The sequence below is a fragment of the Camelina sativa genome, chromosome 9 (genome assembly GCF_000633955.1).
Source record: "Camelina sativa cultivar DH55 chromosome 9, Cs, whole genome shotgun sequence".
Lineage (NCBI taxonomy): Eukaryota > Viridiplantae > Streptophyta > Magnoliopsida > Brassicales > Brassicaceae > Camelina > Camelina sativa.
In genome coordinates, this window is record NC_025693.1 from 17,454,269 (window position 1) to 17,482,213 (window position 27,945).

A 27,945-nucleotide genomic window follows, 5' to 3' on the forward strand; every position below is an offset into this window, starting at 1 on the left:
CTTTCCCCCCCCCCCCTGTTTATTTGATCTAGCAATGGAAGTTCTGTCAAGATTGCTACAATCTAGATTTGATCAAGGTTACATCAGTTATCATCCAAAAACATCAGGCGTAGAGCTCTCTCACTTGATGTTTGCGGATGATTTGATGATCTTCTTCGATGGAACAGAAGCATCGTTGCATGGCATAAATGAAGCTCCTCATGATTTTGCATCTTGGTGTTGTCTTGTTATGAACCGAGATAAACCGCAGCTTTTCCATGCTGGTCTTACTATTGCTCAATCCTCCGCACTTGAAAGACATGGTTTCCCAGTAGCTTCACTCCCTATCCGGTACCTAGGTTTACCTCTGATGCTTAGAAAGCTTAAAATTTTTGAATATAAGCCTCTCATGAACCAAATTGCAGGTAAGTTAAGAGGTTGGGCGGTGAAGACTCTGTCTTTTGCACGAAGGTCTCAACTTATTGCCTCAGTCATCTCTGGGACGGTTAACTTTTGGATTTCAACCTTCATTCTCCCAAAAGCTTGTATCAAGAAAATTGAATCGCTCTGTTCTAGATTCCTCTGGTCAGGGAGCATTGAGGGTAGTAAGGGGGCAAAAGTGGTCTGGTCTACGGTTTGTTCTCAGTTTAGAAAATCACTTTCTGTTTAAGGTTTGTATGGCTGTTATTTGCTGAGACGGGTTCTCTTTGGGCGCGTTGGCACAAACATTATAACATTGGCAACAGAAGTTTCTGGGAGCTAAAGGCATCACCTTCAGACTCGTGGACTTGGAAGGCTATTCTCCGACTAAGACCAGTGGCAGAGCGGTTCATCAAAGCCACTGTGGGAAACGGAAATTTGGTTAGCTTTTGGTTTGATTCATGGACACCCTTGGGACCGCTTATTCAAGCGCTAGGACCTACTGGACCGTCTCGGCTCCGTCTCCCAAGGACCGCAAAGGTTAAAGAGGCTTTCAATCAGGACGGTTGGTTGCTACCGTCCCCAAGATCTGATGCCGCTATAGCGCTTCATACTCACCTTACCACTATCCCAGTTCCCTCTAGCACTGCAACAATTGACGAGTTTGATTGGGTTGTTGATTCTGTCAAATGTTAGGGTTTCTCTTCTTCACGAACATGGAATGCTCTAAGACCACGGATGGAGAAAAATGATTGGTCTGATCTTGTGTGGTTCAAGGGCTCGGTCCCAAGACATGCTTTCCATTTATGGGTTTCTCACCTAAACAGACTCGCAACTAAAAAACGGTTATTCTCTTGGGAAATTTCTCCTTCGCAAACCTGCACTCTCTTTGACTCAGACATCGAATCAGGAGATCACTTGTTCCTTTCCTGCAACTATGCCGCAAACATCTGGCGACTTGTTCTCTCAAGACTCGACCCAACCAGAAGACTTCACATCACCTGGTCTGAGCTTCTATCTTGGACTCGAGCCTCCTCTCAGTCAGCACCGTCTTTGCTCAGGAAAATCGTCACTCAGGCAACCATTTACAATATTTGGAGGCAGCGTAATAACAAGGTCCATAATCTCCTCTCACTTCCACCAGCCAATACTTTCAAACTTTTGGACAGGGAGATTCGAAATATAATCATAGCAAGAGGCCATAGAAAGCGTTTCCGTAATCTCTTGTTGCTTTGGTTACCATGATTTCACTCTTTGTGATTTTCCCATTTTTTGTTCCCTTGTTTTTATTTCTTTTTTCCAAGGTCGCAGATATCCTAGGTGTTTACTGTTGTAAAATCCAAGCTTTTCATATTATAATGATATTCACAGTTATACCAAAAAAGAATTGACGCCGAATGGAACCGATCTGAAACCATCCTAAATACCAATTACAAACCCAGAGCTAGGCTACACTCTAATTTGATATTTTCATGTCAGACTAACAAAAGCCACGTATTCACGGTCATCTAACAAGTCAGTCGTCTAAAGCCTTGACCGGAAGAGCATATGAAGAGCTTTTTTATTTTTATTACCCGATCAATATTTGTTAAGAGAGCATGTAAGAGAGCATTTGGGTGAGGTAATATCACCTTCTTTTGACTTAGATTAAGGTCTCTTCAGTTATCATCTATCAAATTCTCATGTCGTTTTCCTCCCTCTATCTTAATGTAGAGGTAACTAACGATAGAGAACCCAAGTATCAATACATCAGGAGTTAACGATCGTTATTCGGAGTTCAAGCTTTCTTGCGTAGCAATGGATCGAAAGAAAGATGGATTCAAAGACTTCGTTCGGAGGAAAGCTTTCTCTTTTGAATTATAAATCAAAACAATTGTCGTATAAACTTACAAGAACGAAAGTACATATACACGTAAAAACCATAAACCCTAGAGGTAAAAGCTTGGAGGCAAAGCAACTCTTTAGCCGACTTTACTAATCATAATAATAAAATGCAAAGCCCAAATAAGTTTGAAGAATTTATCTTATAAAAGCCTAATAAGAATAAAAGGAAAGACGTTGACTGCAGGAGAAGGAAATGTAGCTACATCTGATCTACAATTTTTCCTCATTGGTGTTCTCGGGTAGTCTAAGGCCTAATTTTTGTCATATGCTGCCTAACCTTGAAGAGTTAACAATGCGAAGGAATAATTTTGTTACAGCTAAAATTCAAAGGAGTCGTAGTTGTGTCAACGTGTTCAGCTGATGTGTGGGCGGAGCTGACGTGTCAGAATAAAAGGATTTGATTGGTCGAGCGGATGCGGATGACATGCTGGGCTGTGATTGGTTCATTAGAAGTTTGTGACCGTTGTTGACCATTGACCAAGGAAGAAGCTTAAATCGAGTTCTCTTCATTTCTCTTTCATTCATTTGAATATCTCATTTGAAATTCTCTTTATTGTAAAAACCGAGAAACAACTCGAATTGGTCTAGATCTTTTGGTAAGGTCTTCATAATTTGAGAATCAACTCTCGTTTCATGAGCATCAGTTGGATTTGATTGTATTTGCAATTTGAATTGAAGAAGTGTTGGTTTTATTCTTTATTAGAGGTATCAGAGCTAATAAAAACCTTGGAGAAGATGACGGAGACTCGTGCTCAAGCACAAGCAAGAGAAGCAGCAGCTCGCAGAGGCGAAGAATCGTCGGATGCTTGGATCGTGAAAGCTCTGGCGGAACAAGACTAGAGGATTGCAGAGAATTCTGCGGAAATGTTTGCCGCGATTTGTATGATGGCGGAAAAGGTGGATAACTTGGTGGCGGCGAATCCACAAACTCCGTATAGTTCATCTCCTCCGACAGTTGAGAAGGCGGATTACAGTTGTTTTCCGACGGAGGTACCACGCAGAGCGAGATCCGGTAATCAATATAACTACTCTGGAATGACTCGCTTAGCTAGGTTGGACTTCCCTAAGTTCGATGGTGAAGGAATTAAGGATTGGTTGTTCAAATTTGAGCAGTTTTTTCTACTGGATTTTACTCCGGACGAGATGAAGGTTCGCATGTGTGCTATTCATTTCGATGGAGCTGCAGCTGCTTGGCATCAATCTTTGTTTGAATCGGATTTAGGAAGAACGGTGTTGAATGATTGGATTTCTTATGAGTTGCTACTGAAGGAAAGGTTTGAGGATATATGCTATGGATGATCCTATTGCGAAGCTAAAAATGTTGCAGGAGACAGGGGGAATTAAAGAGTATCATGAGAAGTTTGAGCTTATCTGTTTGAGACTAAGGCTGCCAGAAGACTATTTGGTTCGTGCATATTTGGCAGGTCTTAGAACTGATACTCAAATGCACATTCGAATGTTCCAACCTCAGACTATAAGACAATGATGTATGTTGGGTAAGCTGTATGAACAAGCTCATCCTAGGAAGGGTCGTGGTACGACATCTAACGGTTGGCAGAGTAACAAATGGCAAACTGTTGGTAATGTTCAGCCTAAGGCAGGGGTTGCTAACAAGTCTGATTGGGTACAGAAGACTGGCAACTTTAAATCAACTTACAGGCCTAAAGATAAGACAATGCAGCCACGCAAGTTCCTGTCAACAGAGGAGATGAATAAGAGGAGGTCGCAAGGATTGTGCTATTTTTGTGATGAAAAATATTCACCAGAACATTACCTCACTCACAAGAAGAAACAATTGTATATGATGGATGTAGATGAAGTGGAGGAAGAGACTGATGAGCATTGCTTAGAAGAGGAGGAGGAACCAGAAATGGTTCAAGACAGGGCTCAAGTTTCAGTAATTGCAGTGGAAGGTACAGATGACTTTTGGACTATGCGAGTAAGAGGATATTATGGAAAGCAGAGTGTGATCATGTTATTGGACTCGGGTTCCACTCATAATTTTATGGGTCTAGGAACACTAGCAAGGTTGAAAATTCCATCGACTCAACCATGTCTCACTAAGGTTTTTGTTGCTGATGTTCGAAAGGTGGGAGTATCCGGTAAAGTTGACAAGTTTAACTGGAGTTTCAGGGAGACATCTTTTGAAGCAGATATGATGGTGATACCGTTGAGGGGTTGCGACATAGTGTTGGGGGTGTAGTGGTTGAAACTGTTGGGAACCATAACATGGAATTTTGACACTTTGGAGATGAGCTTTAAGTGGGGATTGAAGAGTGTTCATCTTCGAGGGATTAAGCCAGGGTCTGTTATAAAAGTTAAGGCAACGAAGCTCAACAAGATGAAAGAGAAGGATGCGCAGTTATCTATGATATGTGTTGAGCAAATTTCTAAGGAGAGTGAAGTGATGTTGTGTTCTGTAGAAGTGCAAATTGGGAAAGAAGAAGAGCACCCAAAGTTTGCGGAGTTGATTGAAGGGTTCAACATTTTTGAGGAACCAACTACTCTACCACCATTCTGGGCTAATCACAACCATAAGATTCCACTTATGGAGGGATCAAATCCTATTAACCAGTGTCCCTATAGGTATGCAGTACATCAAAAAAATGAGATTGACAAGCTGGTGAAGGATATGCTGGTTGGTGGTACTATACAAGCGAGCAGCAGTCCTTATGCATCTCCAGTGGTGTTAGTTAAGAAGAAAGATGGCAGTTGGAGACTATGTGTTGATTACAGAGGTTTGAATGGGATGACTGTTAAATATCGGTTCCCTATACCTTTGATAGACGATCTAATGGATGAACTGGGAGGCTCGATGATCTTTTCGAAGATAGATTTGCGAGCAGGATATCATCAGGTCAGAATGGAACCTACTGACATCTATAAAACGGCTTTTAAGACAATAGTGGACATTATGAATACCTGGTGATGCCGTTTGGTTTAATGAATGCACCAGCTACGTTTCAGAGTCTAATGAATGAAGTTTTCAGGGCTTTTCTGAGGAAGTTTGTGCTCATATTTTTTGACGATATCCTCATTTACAGCTCGACTCTGGAGAATCACTTGTTACATTTGGAAGAGGTGTTTAAAGTGATGCGAAGTAATAGCTTGTATGCTAAGAAGAGCAAATGTGCATTTGATGTGAAGAGAGTGGAGTATTTGGGCCACTACATTGAAGCTAAGGGAGTTTCTACTGATCCCCAGAAGTTGGTGGCGGTAAGAGATTGGCCTGTTCCCAAGACAGTGAAGCAAGTGAGACGGTTCTTGGGTTTGGTAGGGTACTATCGCAAATTTGTGAAGAATTTTGGTGTGATTTGCCTTTGCATGATCTGACCAAGAATGATGCATTCATGTGGGCTGCACAAGCTTTTAACAAACTCAAGAGTGCCTTATGTGAAGTCCCAGTATTAGCACTTCCACGTTTTGACAAACCTTTTGTCGTTGAAACTGATGCTTGTGGAGTTGGAATTGGAGCAGTACTAATGCAAGAGGGTCATCTGGTGGCTTTTATCAGCCGACACTTGCGTGGTAAGCAGCTACACTTGTCGATTTATGAAAAAGAATTGCTTGCTGTTGTGTTTGCAGTTCAAAAGTGGCGCCATTATTTGCTTCCAAATCACTTTGTGATCAAAACGGATCAGAGAAGTTTGAAGTACTTGTTGGAGCAAAGGTTGAACACGCCAATACAACAACAATGGCTTCCCAAGTTGTTGGAGTTTGATTACGAGATACAGTACAAACAGGGAAAGGACAATGTGGTTGCTGATGCATTATCGCATGTTGAAGGTTCAGAAGTTCTGCATATGGTGATGTCCGTCCTTGATTGTGATCTGATGCAGAGGATTCAGGCTCATTATGACACAGATGATGCTTTGATGAGTGTTATTGAGCAGCTTAAACTGGATCTGCAGGCTAAGAAGCATTTTTCATGGGTTCAAGGAGTGTTAAGAAGGAAGAGCAAGATTGTGGTTCCGGCTGACATTGAGTTGCGAGATGACATTCTCAAGTGGTTGCACGGTTCAGGTAATGGGGGACATTCTAGCCGAGATGCAACATGTCAGCGAGTAAAAGGTCTTTTTTACTGGAAGGGGCTAGCCAAGGATGTTCATCAGTACATACGGAGTTGCAGTGTATGTCAAACGTGTAAGTATGATACTTCGGCTTCTCCTGGGTTACTTCAACCTTTACCAATTCCAGAGACCATTTGGACTGATTTATCCATGGATTTTATTGATGGGTTGCCTCCTTCCTTTGGAAAATCAGTTATCTTTGTTGTTGTTGATCGATTGAGCAAGGCTGCCCATTTCATGGCACTTTCACATCCTTATTCTGCTATGACGGTGGCTCAGGCTTTCATGGACAACGTATTTAAGCTACACGGTTTCCCAAAGACTATTGTCTGTGATCGTGACACTGTTTTTCTCAGTGAATTCTGGAAGGTGTTATTTGCGTTGCAGGGCGTGTCACTGAATTACTCTAGTGCTTACCACCCTCAGTTTGATGGGCTAACCGAGGTGGTTAACAAATGTTTGGAGACATACTTACGATGTATGTGCAGCGATCGTCCTCATCTTTGGAGTAAATGGTTGTCATTGGCGGAATTTTGGTACAACACCAACTTCCACACAGCCATACAGATGACACCTTACAAGGCTGCTGTATATGGTCAACCTCCACCCATTCATTTGCCTTACCTTCCGGGAGAATCGAAGGTTGCTGTTGTGGCTCAAAGTTTGCAGGATCGGGATAACATGCTTCTTTTGCTCAAATTTCATTTATTGAGAGCACAACATAGGATGACTCAGAATGCAGATCTTCATCGTACTAACAGGAAGCTTGAGATTGGTGATGTGGTGTTTGTGAAGTTGCAGCCTTATCGGTAGCAGTCAGTGGTGTTGCGCTCCAATGAGAATCTTTCTCCGAAGTATTTTGGTCCTTACAAGATATTGGATCGTTGTGGTGAAGTGGCTTACAGGTTGGACCTACCTTCTTCTTCTAAAATACATCCTGTATTTCATATTTCGCAGCTCAAAGCTTTGGTTGGTCCAGTATTGGCTACTACAGAGCTTCCTTATGTGGCCTATGATGCTTTGCTTAAGGAACCTGATCGTATTCTGAAGAGAAGGATGGTTAACAGGCAGGGAAAGGTTGTTACTATGGTACTTATCAAGTGGACTAATCAGGCGGTAGAGGAAGCCACTTGGGAGTACTTGTTTGATATCCGCAAGAAGTTTCCTGCATTCGAACCTTGAGGACAAGGTTCTTTCAAGGAGGGAGATTTGTTACAGCTAAAAGTCAAAGGAGTTGTAGTTGTGTCGACGTGTTCAGCTGATGTGTGGGCGGAGCTGACGTGTCAGAATAAAAGGATTTGATTGGTCGAGCGGATGCGGATGACATGCTGGGCTGTGATTGGTTCATTTGAAGTTTGTGACCGTTGTTGACCATTGACCAAGGAAGAAGCTTAAATCGAGTTCTCTTCATTTCTCTTTCATTCATTCGAATATCTCATTTGAAATTCTCTTTTATTGTAAAACCCCAGAAACAACTCGAATTGGTCAAAATCTATTGGTAAGGTCTTCATCATTTGAGATTCAACTCTCGTTTCATGAGCGTCAGTTGGATTTGATTGTATTTGCAATTTGAATTGAAGAAGTGTCGGTTTTATTCTTTATCAAATTTCACATGAGTTGTTCCGACAACACTTTCATATTCTAGTCTCCAAACGTTGGGAATGGAGTATAATTTCTGACAGGAAGTATTTTTTTCAAGCTTTGGAAAAGTGTGAAATTTGCAACATCTATCTTTTCTTGGTAATGATTTGGGTAGCCGCTATTTTGAAGATCCTGAATTTTATGGTGCTTTGACTAACTACAGCCAACTACAAGAGATAGATGTTGGTGATAATAAGCTTAGTGGTGACTTGCCTCCTTCAATTGCCAATTTGAATGCCAACATGATCTATATAAGCATTCAAAAAAATCTCATCACTGGAAGCATTCCCCATGACATTGGCAATCTCATAAGCCTACAAAGCCTTGGATTAAATGAAAATCGGTTAACAGGTCCACTCTCCAACCTCTACTGGTAAGCTTTTAACACTAGAGGGGTTAAATCTCAATTCAAATAGAATATCATGGGAGACACCAACTTCTCTAGGAAACGTCACTTGATTAGACTTAGTGACTTACTTTACTTGTTCAACACTAGTTTTGAGCAATATGATCGGGTCAGGTAGTTTTGGTACTATGTTTAAGGCATTGCTCGAGACGGAGAAAAAAGTTGGTGCAGTGAAAGTTCTGAACCTGCAGAGACGTGGAGCGATGAAGAGCTTTTTGGCAGAATATGAATCTTTGGGTGGTGGGGTAGCCGAGAAACACACAGCTCTTCAAGTTTATGTTGCACATACGGTCGTAACCAGGGAAAACACAAGCAGCCGAATACACGGTAACAGAGGTGTACTATTGCCTACGCCATGTACCTCTGTTCGTACAGTCAAACCAGCCAAGACAGATCATACTACAGCTCATGCTACACTCCAAGTGATGAATAGGTTTGCTCTTCTAGGATCAGCAATTCTCTGCAGATGATGACATTTGTGAGAAATCAATCTAACCTTTGTAAACCTAGTCTTTGCTATATAGACTATGAAATGTAATAAGAAATAGAAGAATGAAGTTATCCTTTTGAGCCTCTCCTCTCGTTTTCTAGGTTATTAGCTCTAGCTTTCAATTTGAGGGGAACTTTACCCTAGACAGCTACACCAAGTTGGCATTGCCAGAAATATAGCTGTCAATTGGGCGGGCCGCCCATGGGCTTGTCCAGTCCAAATACAAACGGGTGGGTGATAGTCTGGACCAATAATCAAATGGTCCAATTGGTCCAAAGACCAAATTTTTACCCATGACCAAATGGGCAAAACCGTGTGGACAATGGGCACGCCCAACTCTCTAAAAATCTAGGGTTATCTAATTTTGGGGAAAAATTGGATTTACTAATTTTTGACAATCGATGTCTTCTTCGTTGGTTCCTTCTCTTCTTCTTCTTCAATTTGGATTCTGAAATCAGTTTGGATTCATCTTATTCTCTCAATGTTTTTCTTAATCGGTGTTCTAAAATCAATTTGGATTCTTCTTCTTCTCAATCGTCTTCTATCTTCGTCTTCTCACGGCGGCTCCATCTTAGGTATTGAGAAGCACCCATTTGGTTTATATCATCTCTATCGAATCTTATGTGATGTTAAGCTAATTAGATATCTGAATTACAAATTTGGGTTAATGGGTCATTCGTTTTTTGTGTTTTCTAGTTCGAAATTTTCTGATTTTTGGAATCGTAGTGAGTGGTTTCTCGTTGTTTAGGCTTTAGCTAAGGGTTATGTGTTTTGAATTGTAGTGATATTTGTGTTCGTTCTCTGGGTTTCAATGTTTGGGGTTTCTCGTCGTCTTGTTGTGTTCTCGGTGTTGTAAGTTTCCTTTAGTGATTCATGAATGATGAAGCATGATGTAGTATTGATTGTGTCCAAAGTTTCATTCTTTTAGCAGTAGTGAATCGATAATTATGGTATACTTAAGGCTTCAATGTACTTAAGGCTTCTTGTTGTGAACTTTATTTGGAGCTTGTGAGTCTCGAGGTTGCTATACTTAAACGAAAATGATGCTTTAATTTGGTTTCCTTGTTTTATTTGATCTGCAATTTTCATTTGCTATAATTAAACGCAAGTGATGCTTTGATTTGGTTTTTCTCTTTGTCTCTCTGTTTCTTTCTAAAGCTCTCTCTTATGTGGATTTGGTCTGAGGTTTTTGTTTGGAGAGAAGTGTAGTTTGCTTAGATCAAAGGAGACGAACTGTTCTTATCTTTACATGTTGATTTGTGGTTTATGAAAATGCATCATACTGAAATGTTTTACAAGCTTTGTGTTTGGGGTCTCTCGTCGTCTTGTTGTGTTTCAAATCTTATTTTGAAATTTTACTCTATTCAGGTTCAGAGATGGTTCGAAGTTTAATGAAGAAGACTCGGAGTACTCAAGGTTTTGTTTCTATCAACAACACAATCAAAGTTTCCACTGATTCTTCTGTAAGCTTATCTTACTCTAGTAACCATCCCATTAACTTGTGTGCTTTTAGCTTTTTGATTGCTGCTTAAGTAGTTACTTGACGATTCTTGTGTATACACTATGATATTTTGCTTAAGTTAAAATTCATAAGTGCAGTGTTTATTCTCGTCGTCTTGTTGGGTTTAGTGTTGTTTATGCTGGGTTTGTCTAATGAGAGTGGGATTTTCTACTTATTTGAAGTTTATATCATTATATGTCACGGACGTATGTTAACCTTAGGCTGATTGTGATCTTGGTGCTATACTGTCATGTTTAGTGTTCTATAGCATGATCTTATTTTCTCTGAATAGTGGGTTTTTCTCGTACATGGTTATCATTTTGATAAGTGAAGAGTTTCTTATGATATTCCTTGCGTTTCATATTGATTCAACCAAGTACAAGAGTTGAAGAACATCTCGTATGGTTCCAGAATTTTGCTGAAAGAGCAAGGAGTCAAGGGCTTTTCCGTTTGCTTGTAGATATGGTATTGTTCTATACTTTAATAATTGAGCATTGAGTTGGACTAAATTAATTCTTTACGAGAAGGATCGTCTCAAGTATATTGGTTTTTTTTGCTACTCTCAGGTTAGGATAATGGATTTGGATACTCAAAACTTGGTTGATGAATACAACTTGGCTGATGAAGAACACTTGGCTGATGAAGACAACTTGTGTCTTGAAGATGAAGATATGCCGCTAGCAACTCTTAGTGAGAATGAGACCGTAGACGTCATGCTAGATGTTGGAAGAACTTCACACTAGGAAAGAAATATGTTGATGGACCTAAGGTTGGTAAATATGATGTTACATGCAAACATTATAAGAGGAATTATTCTTTGAATCTAAGTCGAAATGGTACTAACACCATGAATCGCCATATGCGATCTTGTTCAAAGACTCCTGGGAGTACACCTAGCATTAATAGGAAGCTGGATATTGTTGTCTTTAGAGAAAAAAATGCAGTGGCTTTAATTCAGCATAATCTCCCATATTCGTTTGTTGAATATGAAAAGATTAGGGAGGCTTTTACTTATGCTAATCCTTCTATAGAGTTTTGGAGTAGAAATACTGCAGCATCAGATTGTTTCAAGATTTTTGAGATGGAGAAAAGTAAGCTTAAGACAGTTTTAAGTAAAATCTCGGGTAGGATTTGTTTGACAACGGATTTGTGGAGAGCTATAACAATAGAGGGTTACATTTGCTTAACAGCTCACTATATAGATGTAGATTGGGTTTTGAAAACCAAGATACTATATTTCTGTGATTTTCCGCCTCCTCATATTGTGTAGCTATAGCAATGAAGCTTACTGAGTTATTGAAAGATTGGGAAATAGAGAAGAAGGTGTTTACTCTAACAGTAGATAATGCTTCTGCAAATGATACTATGCAAGGTATTTTGAAGAGAAAGCTACAAAAAGATTTGGTTTGCAATGGAGAATTTTTTCATGTAAGATGTTCAGCGCACATCTTAAATTTGATTGTGAAAGATGGTTTGGATGTGCTTAGTGGAACTTTGGGTAACATCAGAGATAGTATTAAGTATGTCAAGGGATCTCAGTCTAGGATTGATTTGTTTCAAAACTGTATGGAAACAGTTGGAATTCAAGTTGAAGCAGGTTTGGTTTTAGACATTTCCACTTGTTGGAACTCTACATTCCTAATGCTTTCTAGACCTATTCAGTTGAAGGATGTATTAAGAAACCTAGCAGAGGTAGATAAGAATTATAAGAATTTCCCATCTGATGTGGAGTGAGAAAGAGCAGAATCAATTTGTGATCTTCTGAAACGTTTTGCTGAAATTACAAAAATGATTTCTGGTTCATCTTACCCAACAGCAAACTTGTATTTTATGCAAGTGTGGGCAATTAAATGTTGGTTGAGAGATCATAAAGATTCAAGTGATGAGATTATTTGTCAAATGGTGGAGGATATGAATGAGAATTTTGACAAGTATTGGGAAGAATTCAGTGACATACTTGCAGTTGCTGCAATTCTTGATCCAAGATTAAAGTTTCCATTCTGGAATATTGTTACAACACTTTGGATCCTTCAACCAGTAAGTCAAAGTTGGCCCATGTCCGCAGCAAAATGGTGAAGCTTCTTACAGCTTATCAAAAAAAGCACAAGCAACGTTACCACAACCAGTTCACAAGTTCCAAGAAAGAGTGTTCCTTATGGATATGATGTAAATAAACTCTCTATTTTATCTATGTTTGTTTGCTGGACGTTACTTGTTTGTTGTGCATTATTTCAGGGATTTTATTCTTACATTTCTCAAAAGACCGGTGGTAATGGTAAATCCCCTTTAGACACCTATTTAGACGAGGAGGTGTTAGATATGGTCTCATTTAAGAGTTTGAATCTGATTGGTTATTGGAAAGACAATGCAAATAGATTTAAAGAGCTTGTATTGATGGCATGTGATGTCTTGAGTATTCCTATCACAACGGTTGCATCGGAATCATCTTTTAGTATTGGCAGCCGTGTTCTTAATAAATATAGGAGTTGTCTTTTACCAACTAATGTTCAAGCATTAATCTGTGCAAGAAACTGGTTTAGAGGATTTCAAGATATTGGTAAGAATTCTACTTTTTATTTGCATTTGAACTATATTGGTAATGAATTTTTAACTTTATCGATTTGAATGTTGTAGGTGATGAAGAGTTCAAGTTTGTTGAAGAGGAAGGGAATATTGTTGCTGTCTAAGTTTATGACTTTGGTTTTTGAGTTATGAGATTATGACTTTGGTTTTTGAGTTATGAGATTATGACTTTGGCTTTTGAGTTATGAGATTATGACTTTGAGATTATGACATGTCTATTTTATAAAATAAATAAGATTTTATAAAAATAAACACTTTGGTTTTATACAACTAATCGAAAGACTACTTGCAAAATAGACACGTTTGGTTTATAAAATAAGTCAGATTTTATAAAAGTAAACATGTTTGGTTTAGTAGAAAAGTTTTAAACAGCATACAAAATAAAAGAAACCTCAAAAATAAAAAGGTTGTCCAATGGGCATGTCCAAATGGACTTGACATATTTTGGACCATTGTCCAAATGGACCACTGTCCATTGTAGACCGTCCAAACACAGCACATCAACAGAAACGCCTATATGGACACACCCATTGGACAATAGACAGCCCATCTGACAGTTATAGCTAGAAAGAGTACTGGACATTGCAGAAAAATCGATTCTTCACATTGGTTTCAGAGTCGGTTTTCGTATTGTTGAATGCTTGACATTGTTTTTCGAGGTGAGACTTAGGTGTTGTGCAGAATCTCCAACGAACCGGTTGGCAGTGAATGAAGCCGCAAAGGAGTTGATCTCAGTCAGAGAGAGGTCGTTCTTTAAAGCTACAAGAACTGCCAGACATTGAAGTGTTTATGGTTCTGTCTACAAATTTTACAAACCACTTTGAAGGCTATATAGTATCGTCCTTCATAATTCGCGGTCTTTTTCTATATAAAACATATTTATGCTTGCAGAATATTGCTTGTGTTATTTGCAAACAATGGTTTTTTTATACAGTATCGTTCCCAGTTTTATTTGAATTTTCTCAGTTTTCGTAATTGAAAGTTCTGATTCTTTCGTAATGCGTTTCTTTTGCCATGGTGATGTCTAATGTTATGAGGCTGATGTACTTCAACATGCATTACAAACTTCCATGTTTTTTTAAAGGACAATGTGTTGGTGATTGCATTGTGTAATAAAGCAAACGTAACTCAATTCTCGTTGTTCTTCACAATGACAGTCTTTATGAACTCCATAACTGTCGAAACTAATTGACTTTGATGAACTCCACAAATGTCTACGTGCATTAAAGAAGCAACAAAACCAATATCAACACAGAATTCCTATTAAATCATAAAAGGGGGCATCGCAAACATAAGAAAGCACGATAAAAACAGCATTATGTTTTCATACCAGAATCGAATGCCAGCCATCACAGACTATTATATCAGCAAATATACCAGAAGAACGGCCAGACATTGAAGTGTTCATGTTTAACTCTACAAACTTTTGCAACACACTTAAAATTTTATATTGAGGTCTCTATAACATCATGTTGTCGTTTCATAATTTGTGGTTTATTTTTTACTCTGTTTATGATCTGTTTTGTTTCCAGACAAGATTGTATACTTGTGTTACAAGCTTTACATGTTTTTTGGGGATAATAATGAAAATGACGTTATAGCTGTGTGGTTTATCCATTGCTGTTGTGTATCAGTATCAAAGTTCAAAGAAAAAAAGTATAATCAAAGTTCTAGCTAACACGAGCTTTGTTGTGTATCTGGATTCCTCGAGTTGTCTGCATTGGCATAACAACTGTGAAAAGAAAAAGAAGCATACTGGCATACTGCATACACAGTTCTGACCTGACTGTACAATCAAATTTTTGGATATTATTGTCGCATGAATTTTATTTTTTGGTTTCTAAAGCTTTTGTTTATACTTTAAAATTGTTGTACATAAAGTAGTTTTTTCGTTTTTTTTTTTTTTTGTAATTTGTAGCGTTAATTTGTTCTGCTACAGAAAGAAAGTTATATCATCCTTCATCCAAATACTTCAGAAACTTACGTTACAAAAAAAATCTATTATATGTAATAATGTAAACGATGTGGTTTTGTGATGAGGTTTACGTGCGAAACCATACAACTTGAAAAACTTGATGAAACAAATAATGTTACTATGTAAAAAGTATTTTTTTAAACTTTTACCAATCAGGCCTAGTAAAAACTGCATGGCTAAATTTCTTGTGCCTATAGTCGTTGAAGACTATTTGCCGTTTTGTTAACAGTAAAACACCACACAGTTCGTTACTACAAACTCATCCCTCAACGTCTCTCATTCAGTTACGTTCTTCAAACCTTATTTACGTTTTTGCGAAAGATTCCTCGAAATTGTAGTAAACAAAACTGATAGAGAACAGATAAGATTAGTGCTGTCGTATGTCTCAGGAGAAATCAAACAGTGAGTAAACGTCAACGTTGACGATAACTTTGATTATATACATTTTTCTCTTTGAATTTTGTCACAAGTAACTATTCTTGCAATGATATTATGATAACACACGAAACCTGTCGTCGATTAGTGGATCTCTTCATAAACCAATTGATACGTCGTAAAGACAACTAGTGAAATGTTTTCGTCACTTTACACAGTAGATAACTTGACTTAGACGGCAAATTAATATCCATGTCATTTCTGGAGAAGTCAGACATTCTATGTAGTTTTGAGCCAATTTTAAGTTCGCGATAACTTCATCCTTAGTTTCCTGCAAATTTTTTAGAAGCACAACAAGTTTTTAAGAAAAAAAAGCCATAAAAACAAAAAGACACAAAATATGAGACTGAAAGAAAGTAAAAGAAACAAAAAATTACATGTAACCCCAATCCAATTACAAAGAGGGAATGAGTGGTTCCATGAGGACAAGGCATATCTTTTGCCTTGCGAAACTTGAGACTTGAACTCAAAGAACGCTACCCTATCAGTTTCTACAAAAATATTCTAGTTATTCGGTCCATGATGTGATTTAATATTTCCCTTACAATTAATTACTCACATTTGATCAACACCATGTATCAATTTTATGATTCTGATTAGTAACGGAAAGATAGAGACCTTTGACAAAAAAAAAAAAAAAAGAAAGATAGAGACAAAATTCAAGGTTGACGAAAGGAAAATATAATTAAGCAATACATAAGAAAAAAAAATAAGGAAATAGATAAAATAAACTTAGTTCAAAGCAAATCAGGCGTATCAATAAAATAAATCTTTCTACGTTGGATGGAAGATAACTTATGAAGATCTCCAAAATACGACAGATGGTTTCTCTTCTAGCAATATGGTTGGGTCATGCAGTTTTGGTACTGTGTTTAAGGCATTGCTCCTGACAGAAAACAAGATTGTTGTAATGAAAGTTCTCAACCTGCAAAAACGTGGAGCAATGAAGAGTTTTATGACAAAATGTGAATCCTTGAAAGACATCAAGTATTGTAATTTATGTAAAACCATTGACAGCTTGCGCTAGCAATGATGTCCATTCAGAGCTCTCATATTGTAATCTTGTTAACAGTTGTTCATTTGAAATATGGTGAAGAACAACCATTTGAAATAACAGTTTCTATAGTCTTTGAACATTACTTGCCGTTTTATAAAGAACAAAACAGTACACAGTTCGGAATTGCCAGCTCAGGCCTCTCAACCTTTTTCTTCATTCAAAAAATGAGAATCTTTCGAAATGGTTGTGTTTTTCAAGTTTCAACAATTCTTCGATTAAAACACGTTGAATTCTCTCTCTTTCTTTTCCTTCCTGATTCGTGTTATCCTCTGATGCAACGTATGAGCTTCGTCTCCAGGAACCTCAAAATTGTGAGTCAACGTCAACGTTGACGCCCAAAGAAACTATGATTACTCGTTGAAAATTTACAATGTTTATTGCAAAAATCTTTTTTTTTTTGGAAGTGATAACACACGAAACTTTCTTGTCAGTTGGTCGATTTCTTAATATAGTCGACAAGATGTGTGTGTATTACTCATTGGTTACTCTTGTCATGTGATGTGTAGTGACTTGATAACATTGACAAGATGCTTCAGTTGACTTCTTGACTTAGATGGGCATGAGTCTACACGGCAAGAATCCATTCCATTTTGGAAAAATCTCGCATTTAAAGGCATTTTACATTTGCTTCGTCCTTTATATATTCACTATCATGCATATTATGAGAAGCACCAAAAGCATTTTAACTAAATAATATCTACTTTATCAAAAATAAAAATAAAATAAAAAACTCTTTGAGAAGCATGAGACTGTTTCTTTTACTTTCTTTCAATGTTCTCACGTTACTTGACGCATATAGTTTTACCGACGTATCTGATAGGCAAGCGTTGTTGGAGTTCAAGTCTCAAGTTTCTCAAGGCAAGAGAGATGTCTTGTCCTCATGGAATAACTCACTCCATGTGTGCAACTGGAAGGGGGTTACATGCGGCCGCAAACATAAGAGAGTTACTCAATTGCACCTCTCAGGATAACAATTGGGCGGGGTGATATCACCATCTATTGGTAATCTTTCGTTTCTCATATCACTTAATATCTCTCGTAACTCTTTTGGTGGTACCATCCCTGAAGAGGTGGGAAACTTGTTTAGACTTGAACACTTGGATATGAACTTTAATTTTATTGAGGGAGAGATTCCAGCCAGTTTGTCCAACTGTTCTAGATTGTTGGAGCTTCAGTTTAGCTCAAATTTTCTTGGAGGAGGTGTTCCTTCAAAGCTATGGTCAATGACGAAGCTCGTTACTTTAGATCTTTATGGAAACAACCTAAAAGGAAAGCTCCCTGATTCTCTAGGAAACTTAACATGCCTTAGAGAACTTGGCTTTGGAGGTAACAATATAAAAGGAAGAGTTCCGGATAATATAGTTAGATTGAATCGAATGGTGTATCTCGACTTATCAGATAACAATTTCTTAGGTGTTTTTCCTCCCCCTGTCTACAACTTGTCCTCACTTCATATTTTATACATCTTTAGAAATAGTTTCTCAGGTAGTTTAAGGCCTGATTTTGGTAATTTGCTACCAAACCTTCAACGACTATTTATGGAAAGGAATTATTTCACAGGAGCCATTCCAACTACACTTTCCAATATCTCGAATCTTCAAAAAATTGGGAATGGAGTTTAGCAATCTCACAGGAAGTATTCCTCCTAGCTTTGGAAAATTAAGGAATTTAAAATTACTTTCACTTCATAGCAATTCTTTAGGAAGTGGCTCTTTTGGAGATCTTGAGTTTTTTGGTGCATTGACTAACTGCACCTAACTAGAAATCTTAGAGGGTGGTAGTAATAGGCTGGGGGGTGACTATAAGGAATGGATGATTGTATATTGATAATGAGAATGATTACACATATTTATACAGAGAGATTAGGTAAAACCTAGAGATGATTAATTACATTGAGACCCTTATATATATCTACTCCTATACACCCCCGCAAGATGGAGGAACTCTTGTGACACCAATTTTGGAACAAGCAGTGATAAATTGCTGACGAGGAAGATGCTTTGTAAGAGCATCAGCGAGCTGGTCTTTCGTCGAGACATGAAGAACACGGAGCATGCCATTTTGAATGTGATCCAATGTGAAGTGATAATCAAGTGCTATATGCTTCATCCTAGAGTGAAAAACGGGATTAGCACAGAGGTCAGTGACGCCAATGTTGTCGCAGTATATGACCGGAGGAGAACGAAGTGTAGCACCAAGTTCGGTGAGAAGAGAACAGAGCCACCGGAGCTCAGAAGCGGTGTTGGCTACAGCCCGGTATTCCGCTTCTGTGGATGAGCGAGTAACACCCCGTTGCTTCTTAGAGCTCCATGAGATTGGATTGTGACCAAGATATATTACATAAGCATTAGTCGAGACATAGTCATCGACATCACCAACCCAGTCAGCATCAGAAAAAGCATTGAGAGCCATAGGAGACGGTGCACATAGAAAAATACCATGTGTTTGGGTGCCAACAAGATAACGAAGTACCCGTTTAGCGGCTTGCCAATGATCTGTGGTCGGCGCATGCATAAACTGGGAGAGACGGTTGACGGCGTAGGAGATATCGGGCCGAGTAAAGGAGAGATATTGAAGGCTGCTGACAACGGACCGATACTGAGTAGGATCCCTGAGAGTAGTACCGCCAAGAGGTAGCTAACGGTGTGGCGACCGGTTTTGCATTGTGCATGTTGTTCTTTGCCAAAAGATCGATAATATACTTGCATTGCATCAAATGAAGTCTTGCTTTGGTTCGCGTAGCCTCAATGCCTAGAAAATATGTGAGATCAGTGGGATCTTTGATAGAGAAGCGATCAGCAAAGGAAGCAAGCGTCTAAGCAACGAGGACGGAGTTACTACCGGTGACGAGAATATCATCAACATACACAAGCACATACACAAACGAGGATCCACATTTCTTAACAAACAAAGACGTATCGGCATGAGAATTAGTGAAACCAGTTTGAAGAAGATGAGTCTTGAGAGACAAGTACCAGGCACGGGGAGCTTGCTTTAGACCATAGATTGGCTTACGGAGACGACAAAGGTAGTCCGGCTTGTCAGGATCAACAAAACCTTCTGGTTGAGCCATATAAACCTCCTCCGTGAGGTCACCTTGTAAGAAGGCATTATTGACGTCTAGTTGCTTGATTTGCCAAGAGTGAGCAACCGCATTATCCAAGACCAAACGGATCGTTGTTGACTTGATCACGGGACTAAACATCTCAGCATAATCAATCCCTTGGCGTTGATGAAAACCCTTCGTAACCAGGCGAGACTTGTAGCGGTTTAACTCACCATTAGGATGTACTTGGTGGTTAAAACCCAATGATTGCCAATGACATTTTGAGTCGGGTGTGGAGGAACCAAATCCCAAGAATGATTAGCCATTTGAGAATAGTATTCAGCGGACATAGAGGGGCACCACCGTTTGTCTTTGAGAGCCTGAGCAGCAGTGTGGGGCTCGCTTGACGGATTAGGACCTGCAACATGAAGATTCAGCTTTTATTTTGGTTTGGAGATATTGTTTTTGGCTCGTGTTTTCATTTTGTGGACATTTTGTGGTGGATCAGCCGGGATAGGATTTTGTGGTCGTTGGGGTTGAGGTGCATTTGGAGTTTGTGAGTGAGGAAGCTTGGTAGGGGTGGTGGTTAAAGAGAGTGGACGTGGCTGAACCGTAGGTCGCGGTTCATTCTGTTCTGGAGCAGTGGGCTTATTAGACGTATTATTTTGTTGGGCCGGGTTGGTAGACCCATTTGGTGGAGCAGTGGGCTCAGTCACGGGAGAAGAGGAAGAAGGTTGAGAGTTCAGTGGACTTACCTGAGGCTGCGGCGAGACAGAGACCGAAGGAGACGGAGGCTGTTGGTGAAGAACTGAGTACAGGGTTCCACTAGAAGCCGGCGACGATGGAGAAAGAACAGGAACAACATATACCAGAGGTCGCATGTCAACCGATGAAGGACTCGCAGAAGCAATAGATAACTTCCCATGATCAGCAAAAGGAAAACAGGTTTCATCAAACTGGACATGTCGCGAAGTGTATATTCGGCCAGTAGGAATATGAAGACAGAAATATGCGCTTTGTGTAAGCGAGTAACCGAGAAACACACAGCGCTGAGACCGGCTTTGAAGCTTGTGAGTGGTATACGGCCGTAGCCACGGGAAACATAAACAACCAAAGATCTTTAGTTTGGCCATATTCGGTGCAGTCTTAAACAACATGGAAAATGGAGACTGCTGATCAAGTACTGGCGTGAGCATCCGATTGATCAAGTAGACAGCGGTGGTGAAAGCATAAGGCTAATAGGTGAGAGGAACCAAAGCTTGTGAGAGCAGCGTGAGACCAGTTTCTACGACATGTCGATGTTTCCGTTCGGCCATACCATTATGTTTTGGCGTATGTGGTGGAGATGTCAAATGAGATATGCCATGGCTTGCAAGGAAATCACGCAACGCAATGAACTCACCCCCGTTGTCCGTGAACAAGGTACCAATCTAATGATTAAACCGATTTTCAACAAGTGACGTAAATGTGACAAAAACCTCTTTGACATCAGACTTTCGTTTGAGTGGGTAAAGCCAAGTATAGCGGGTGAAATGATCAACAATTAAGAGGTAGTATTTGTAGTTGTCATGGGAAAAAACGGGTGATGTCCAAACATTGGAGTATAGATATTCAAGTGGTCGAGAAGAGCAAATTGTGTTTTGTGAAAATGGGAGTTTATGACTTTTATTGAGACAACAATCTGAACAAGACAATTGTTTTTGAGAAGAACCCAAAACGGGAAGGGAAAAGCAGAAAGCATGGTGCTTAAAATAGAAATAGACGGATGGCCTAAACGATAATGCCAGACGGGTAGAGAGGCACGCGAAGTGGTAGAGGTTGATAAAGCCGTGACTTGTGTTGGTGAGACCGGCCATTCATAGAGTTCTCCTCTAGTTCTGCCTTGTAGAAGCGGAACCCGCGTACTGAGATCCTTCACCTGAAAAGCGGCAGGAAAGAATTCCACATATACTTGATTAGTGTTGCACAAATGATAAACAAAAATTAAATTTCTGTGGATATCAGGAACACATAAGACGTCATTTAAACATAGATTACGTATGTTACCAGGGAGAAATGTGAAACCAGTGTGAGAGATGGGAAGTGGTGAACCATTCGCAACAACGACATCCTCACCACCACTATACGGCTCATGAACAGAGAGATTAGCCCATGCGGAAGTCATGTGGTGCGTTGCACCGCTGTTGAGAAGCCACGGATTTGGATCGTAGGATGTCCCCATAGCAACATTATTGATATCTTGTGTTTTTGTTGGGTTTTAAGCCTTGTTTTTGCATAATTTTGTTGCATAATCATGTCATTCTAGGTTGTTTTAGGAGCATTTGCATCTAGTGTGTTATCTCTCAGGTTCTTGGAGTAATCTCAACACTTTTGGAGCATTTGGACTTGTTTTGGTGCAAAGAAGCATAGAGGAGTGGAATTGGAGAAGTGACAAGGGATCAAGAAGCATACATGCCCATCATCGGCCAAGGATCAGCGGCCAAACGGTGGCCGAGTGAAGAGGACGTACGTAGAGCGAGTACACCAGCGGCCAAGGACCAGCGGTCAAGAGCTGGCCGATGGAGCTTATAGGCAGGCAAGCGGATGCATCAGCGGCCATGCACAAGTGGCCAAACAATGGCCGATGGAGTTCATAAAAGGAAGTGCGGATGCATCAGCGGCCATGCGCCAGCGGCCAAACCATGGCTGATGGAGTTCACAAAGAGGCAAGCGGATGCACCAGCGGCCAAGACAAGCGGCCAAACCATGGCCGCTGGAGCCATTACCAAACTTATTTTATTTTTGACCCGGGGTTGACCCAGTTTGTTTTGGGTTGACCTAGCTTCTCTTCTTCCTTCCTATAAATACTCTAAACCTATTAAGGAGACTTATCTCTTATCTTATCTTTTGTTTTAGCAGCCACTTAGGGTTCTTAAGCTTGTTTACTCTTGGTTTGTTGAATGATTGAGTACTTCTAAGTTTTTAATAGCAATTTCTTCTTCTAATCTCTTAATCTACAATCTCTTATTATGATTTCACAAAGATCAAACCCTTTCCTTTGTGTGATCATGATGATGAGTGAGTAGATCCTTAGAGCTTTGGGCTAGGTAGATTAGGGAGATAGATGATTGATCTTTGATATCTAGGGCTTTATTTATGTGTTTCCTGTCTTGTTTAGTGTTAATAATGTTAGATAGCCTTCATCAAGCTTAAATCTAGACATTAGGATTTCCATGCCCACAAGGTGTTTGATGAAATTCCTGAACCAAACTATTCAAGAGCTTTGCATTCCTAGCCAATGGAAATTGATGATTAGGGTGCTTAGTGGTATTTAGACTTGATATTAATGCATGCTAGCCTTGTAATTACCTTTGGAAATTGTTGATTATCACTTGATTAGCATAGAATCTCTATCATGGAAATGGATTGATTTGCATAAGTGTTCTTAGCCATAGGATTGTTCTTGATTGTTGCTTAGACATCTAGGATTGATTAGCTATCTCCCAAGTCAATTACCTTGCCTAAGGTTCACTTGTTTAATCTTGATTTTCAGTTTGTTGCTAGTTGTGCTCTGTTTCTTTGAGTTTGCATTGTTTGAATTGTCCGGTTTTCTTACTTTTAATCAGTTTGTTAGTTAAGATTGTTACAAAAGAACATTTTCCTGTTTAAGAATAGATTAAGCATCTTTGTGTATTCTTAGTGTGTTGATTAATGCAAATTGTGGATTGATAATAATTGATACAAAAAGTACTACATCAATTTGGCGCCGTTGCCCATTTGCATTCAATTTGAACATTAGGATTTCAACTTTGCTTGAGCCTATTCATTTCTTTTACATTGTTACTTACTTGGTTTGCATTGGTGTTTTGAAGTCTCTTTTGCAAGGTGTATGAACTTGAGAAGTCAGGGCCAAGCCAACTTATTTGAGCCTGTTGACGACATTCCCCGTCTTGAAAGAGAGAACCGCCGTTTAGTCCGCCAAGCTATGGAGAACAATCCTCCTCCTGCTGCTGGTCATAATGGAAATGATCAGCACAATGAAAACCAAGCTCCTCTCCATCCTACAAGACAACCACGAGTCATTGGAGCTTTTGATCAACCAAACATTCATGGGAACCGCCAAGAAATTAGAGCACCTGCTGTTGAGAACAATAACTATGAGATCAAGTCAAGTCTTATCAACATGGTGCAGAGCTCAAAGTTTCATGGTTTGCCTATGGAAGACCCTCTTGACCACTTGGATCAGTTTGATATGATGTGTGGGACAGTAAAAATCAATGGTATCTCTGAAGATGCATTCAAACTCCACCTCTTTCCGTTTTCTCTTGGAGATAGAGCTAGGACTTGGGAGAAGAACCTACCAGTGGGATCAGTAACCTCTTGGGATCAATGCAAGAGAGCTTTCCTTTCCAAGTTTTTCTCTACTACCAGAACAGCAAGGTTGAGGAATGAAATATCAAGCTTTGCTCAAAAGGGAAATGAGAGTTTTTGTGAATCATGGGAGAGATTCAAGGGCTATAATATGCAATGTCCTCATCATGGTTTCTCCAAGGAGTCTCTTCTCAGCACATTATACAGAGGGGTGCTACCAAAGATAAGGATGTTGCTTGACACAGCAAGTAATGGTAACTTTCTTGGCCAAGATGTTGATGTTGGTATGACTTTGGTGGAGAATCTTGCTCAAAGTGATGGCAACTATGGGGAGGATTATGATCGAACTACAAGAGATCATTCTGATATGAATGAGCATCACTGCAAAGAGATGAAAGCATTGAATGACAAGATGGATAAGATGCTTCTTGCCACTCAAAAGCCAGTCCACTTTGTTACAGAGAGTGATGTCTATCAAGGGTATCAGGAGGGAATGGAAGCTTGTGTTGAGGGACAAGAAGAGGTCAACTATGTGGGTGGACAAGGGTATAACAAGTTCAATCCCAATTACCGCAACCACCCTAACCTCTCTTACCGCAGCACCAATGTGGAGAACCCACAAGATCAGTCTTATCCACCACAAAAACCACCTGGTTTTCCTTCTCAACCCACCTATCAACCAAAGTCTCAAGGGAATTACCAGGCTAAACCTCAAAGCTATTCCCAACCACAGCAGCAAATGAATGCACTACATCCTCAAGGTCAAGCAGATGACATAACTGCTTTACTTAGACAAATCCTTGAAGGACAAGGGAGAGGTGCCATTGAACTTGCCACACAAATGAAAGCCATGCACAACAAAGTTGAGAATGTATATGGTGAGTTAAATTCCAAGATTGAGAGGTTGCAAACACAAGTCCAGGGACAAGCTTCTTCCTCGTCAACAAGACAAATGGGTTCTCTACCGGGAAAATCAGAACCAAACCCAAAGGAGTTTTGCAATGTCATCTTCAAGGAAGAAGTGAACAGGGTTACTAGTATGAGCTTCAAAATATCAAAAATTGATAGCCATGCTGATGAGAATGAAAGGTCTATTGAAGAGATCTCTGCTCTCCTATATGGTTCTGCTCTTGAGAGTTTGGGGGTTGCTACAGTTGAGAAATCTGAGAAAGGATCAAGAGGTAAGGAGATAGTTGCCAAGGAGGTTGAAAAGAAAGATGAACCAAGTGTTGCTCTTCCTCTTTATAGTCCTCCAATTCCATTTCCACAAAGGGTTCTTACAAAGGCAAAAAAGAAAGTGCTCTCAAGTTTCAAAGCTAATATGAACAGAGTTGGAGCACCTTTGCCTTGTGTGGATAGCTTGTCTCAAGTTCCTAGCCATATAGAGTTCATCAAAGCCATTCTAGCAAACAGAGAGAAGTGGAAGAAATCATGGGAATTTTTGATTCACCAAGTGAACAACAACCAAGTCCAAAAACACTTTCCAAGCTTGAAGATCCAGACAGATTTACTATACCTTGCTCACTTGGTGCTTTACAACTTGATGATGCCTTTTGTGATTCAGGAGCAAGTGTTAATGTGATTTCTCTTTAGATGGTAAAGAGTCTTAGGATCAAAGATATGAAGCAGCCCTCTTCTTCCATCATGTTTGGAGATGCCTCCTCAAAATCTCCACTTGGTTTGATTGAGAACTACCCACTCAAGGTTGGTAATTGCACAGTTCCAACAGACTTCATGGTAGTTGAGATGAAAGAAACCAACAGGCTCCCTCTCATACTAGGAACTCCCTTTCTCAACACTGTGGGGGCAAGCATTGATTTCCCAAATAAGAGAGTAACTCTTCTTCATGTGGATCCCAACACATCCTATCCTATCAAACCTTCCCCTACAATGTTTTGTGGAACAATCACTAGTGAAGAAGAGGCAACTAAGGAAGCCCATAGAGACTTGAATGATAAAGTGGGGATTAAAGAGACTACAAAGCTTGATGAGGAAATTTTGGATGGTGAGTATTTAGACTCTTTATTTGATGACCTCAAAGGAGATTCTAGAGAAGGGGATTTGGGTCAAGCAAATAAAGTTGTTGACAAGAAGAAGAGGAAGAAGAAACAAAACCAGCTTCCCACCATTGTTTCTTCTCCTATGACTTTGTGTTTGCATCCCTTGGGGCTTGTTGATGGAGCAATAGAGTACAAAGTGAAGAACAAAGGTCCTTCTTCACCTTTTGCAAGTGTCAAAGCCAAGCTAGATCCCAACTATCATTATGACAAGGATAAGCTTCATGAACTTCTCTCAAGTGTCATTACTATCAACCTCCACTCTCCTTCCACCAATTCAACAGGATCTCAAGGGAGCACTAAAGCTTCTCCTATCACTCCATTCCCTAAGGTTCACAACTAGGGCCAGGGTATGGTCCTAACTTTCCATTGTATATATCATTTGAGTCTTGTTTTCTTTATTTTGTTAGTCTTTCTCTTGGACTTTTCTCACACAGGGACTGTGTGAATTAAGTTTGGGGGAGGGACTAACCATCTAACATTGTGTTCTGTTTTGATTTTCATGTTTTGTGTGATGCATTGTTAATAGCTATGTTTTGAGAAAAATCAAAAAAATTTTGAAAATTTTCAAAAACCAAAAAACAAATGCATGTAGCTTTGCATATTCATTCTTGTGTTTAGGATTGAGTCTAGAAGCATTTAGTATGCATTTTCATTTGCATTTGGGATAATAATGAAATTGCCTTGTAAAGGTTGAGTTTTAGGATTGAACCCACAGCCCTCATTTATAGTTCATTGGTGCTTGTTTAATCTTTGGGAAAAAATGAAGAATCTAGGCTTAAAAGCATTGTGTCACTTGAAAGCATTTTCTTCTAGTGTAAAGCTTGCTTGATCATTGCTGCATCTCTATATTATTTGGACTTTAATTTGATCTTTAAATTATCTTGCATATGGACTATGAATGCTAGCTCATGGAACTTTCATTTGGGTTAACTATCTCAATTTGCCACTTTATTTCGTTTAACCCAATATCTTGCCACACCTTTGAACCCCAGCCTTTTCTTTCATGCCTTGTATTGATTTGTTGAGTGAGGCCTTTTCTTGATAATGTTATAGGTTGTGAAATCTTGAGAGTATTGAGAATGACAAAAAACTGGCTCTTGTTTTTAGCTAGGCTTGGAATCTTTATAGCAAGCTAATAGGACTGGCTTTGAAAGAAATAGGTGGTTAGAATGTTGATTTGGGTTCAAGTTTAGGAACAAGAGAGAATAAGAAGGGAAATAAAGGTTTACTTGGTCAAAAGAAAAGAAAAGTCTCTAAGGTTAAGTTGGTTATAAGCTCTAAGTCTCAAAGAAAAGGGATAGAAAGTGTTGTTATAGTCTCCTAGAATCAAAATGAAAATAGTAAAGAAAAATCAAACAAGATTGGGAGTATAGCAAAGAATGAATAAGAAAGAAAAGGAGCTAGTGTTTAAAGCAAGAACAGCCTTAGAGATAGAATAAAAATAAAGGAATAAGACCATAAGTATAGAAGAAAAAGGGGTTAAGTTGAATAAGGTTGAATTTTTGGGTTTGAAAGGAAGATAAGAAAGATGAGAAAAGGGGTAGAAAAGCTTTTAGGTGGGTAGAACATCAAGAGCTAAGCTTTGTATGCCCAAATTATTCTTGGTCTTAGATAGATTTCATGATTGTCTAGCATTCCTCTTTGTTTGAGAGTTAACCACCCAAAAACACCATTTCCAACCACTTAATAAAAAGCCTCTCCCTTAAACCAATTGAGCTTGATTTATTTTCCATTTGCAAGATCACACCAAACACTTTAATGAATGTGAAAGAGATGTTCAATAGGATTGCAAGTCTTTGCCAATAGATAGAAGATGAACTAGAGTGATGCATTGTGTTAAGCATAGAAAAATATTTGTAAGGACTTTAATTGATCTTAGCACCATTGAACTACATCTAAGGACTTTGGTTTGAATCCTTTGTCTCATGCCTTTAGGTTTTGAGTCCCATTTTTAAACCTCTCTCCCTTGTTTTCTACCTGGTTCTTGCTAGAGGACTAGCAAAGTATAAGTTTGGGGGAGTTGATATCTTGTGTTTTCCTGTATTTTT

At 39.3% G+C, this 27,945-nt stretch overlaps 2 protein-coding genes across 2 annotated transcripts; both read left to right on the plus strand.

Moving 5' to 3' along the window:
- LOC109126440 (zinc finger BED domain-containing protein RICESLEEPER 2-like) lies at positions 11,670–12,125 on the plus strand. Its single transcript, XM_019229979.1, has 2 exons — positions 11,670–11,763; positions 11,860–12,125. Exons 1-2 carry the CDS (start codon positions 11,670–11,672, stop codon positions 12,123–12,125), a joined length of 360 nt encoding a protein of 119 aa, XP_019085524.1.
- Positions 17,110–25,453, plus strand: LOC104711221. Its single transcript, XM_010427899.1, has 2 exons — positions 17,110–17,443; positions 23,339–25,453. The coding sequence occupies exon 2, from the start codon at positions 23,356–23,358 to the stop codon at positions 25,417–25,419; it is 2,064 nt and encodes a 687-aa protein (XP_010426201.1). The 5' UTR covers positions 17,110–17,443; positions 23,339–23,355; the 3' UTR covers positions 25,420–25,453.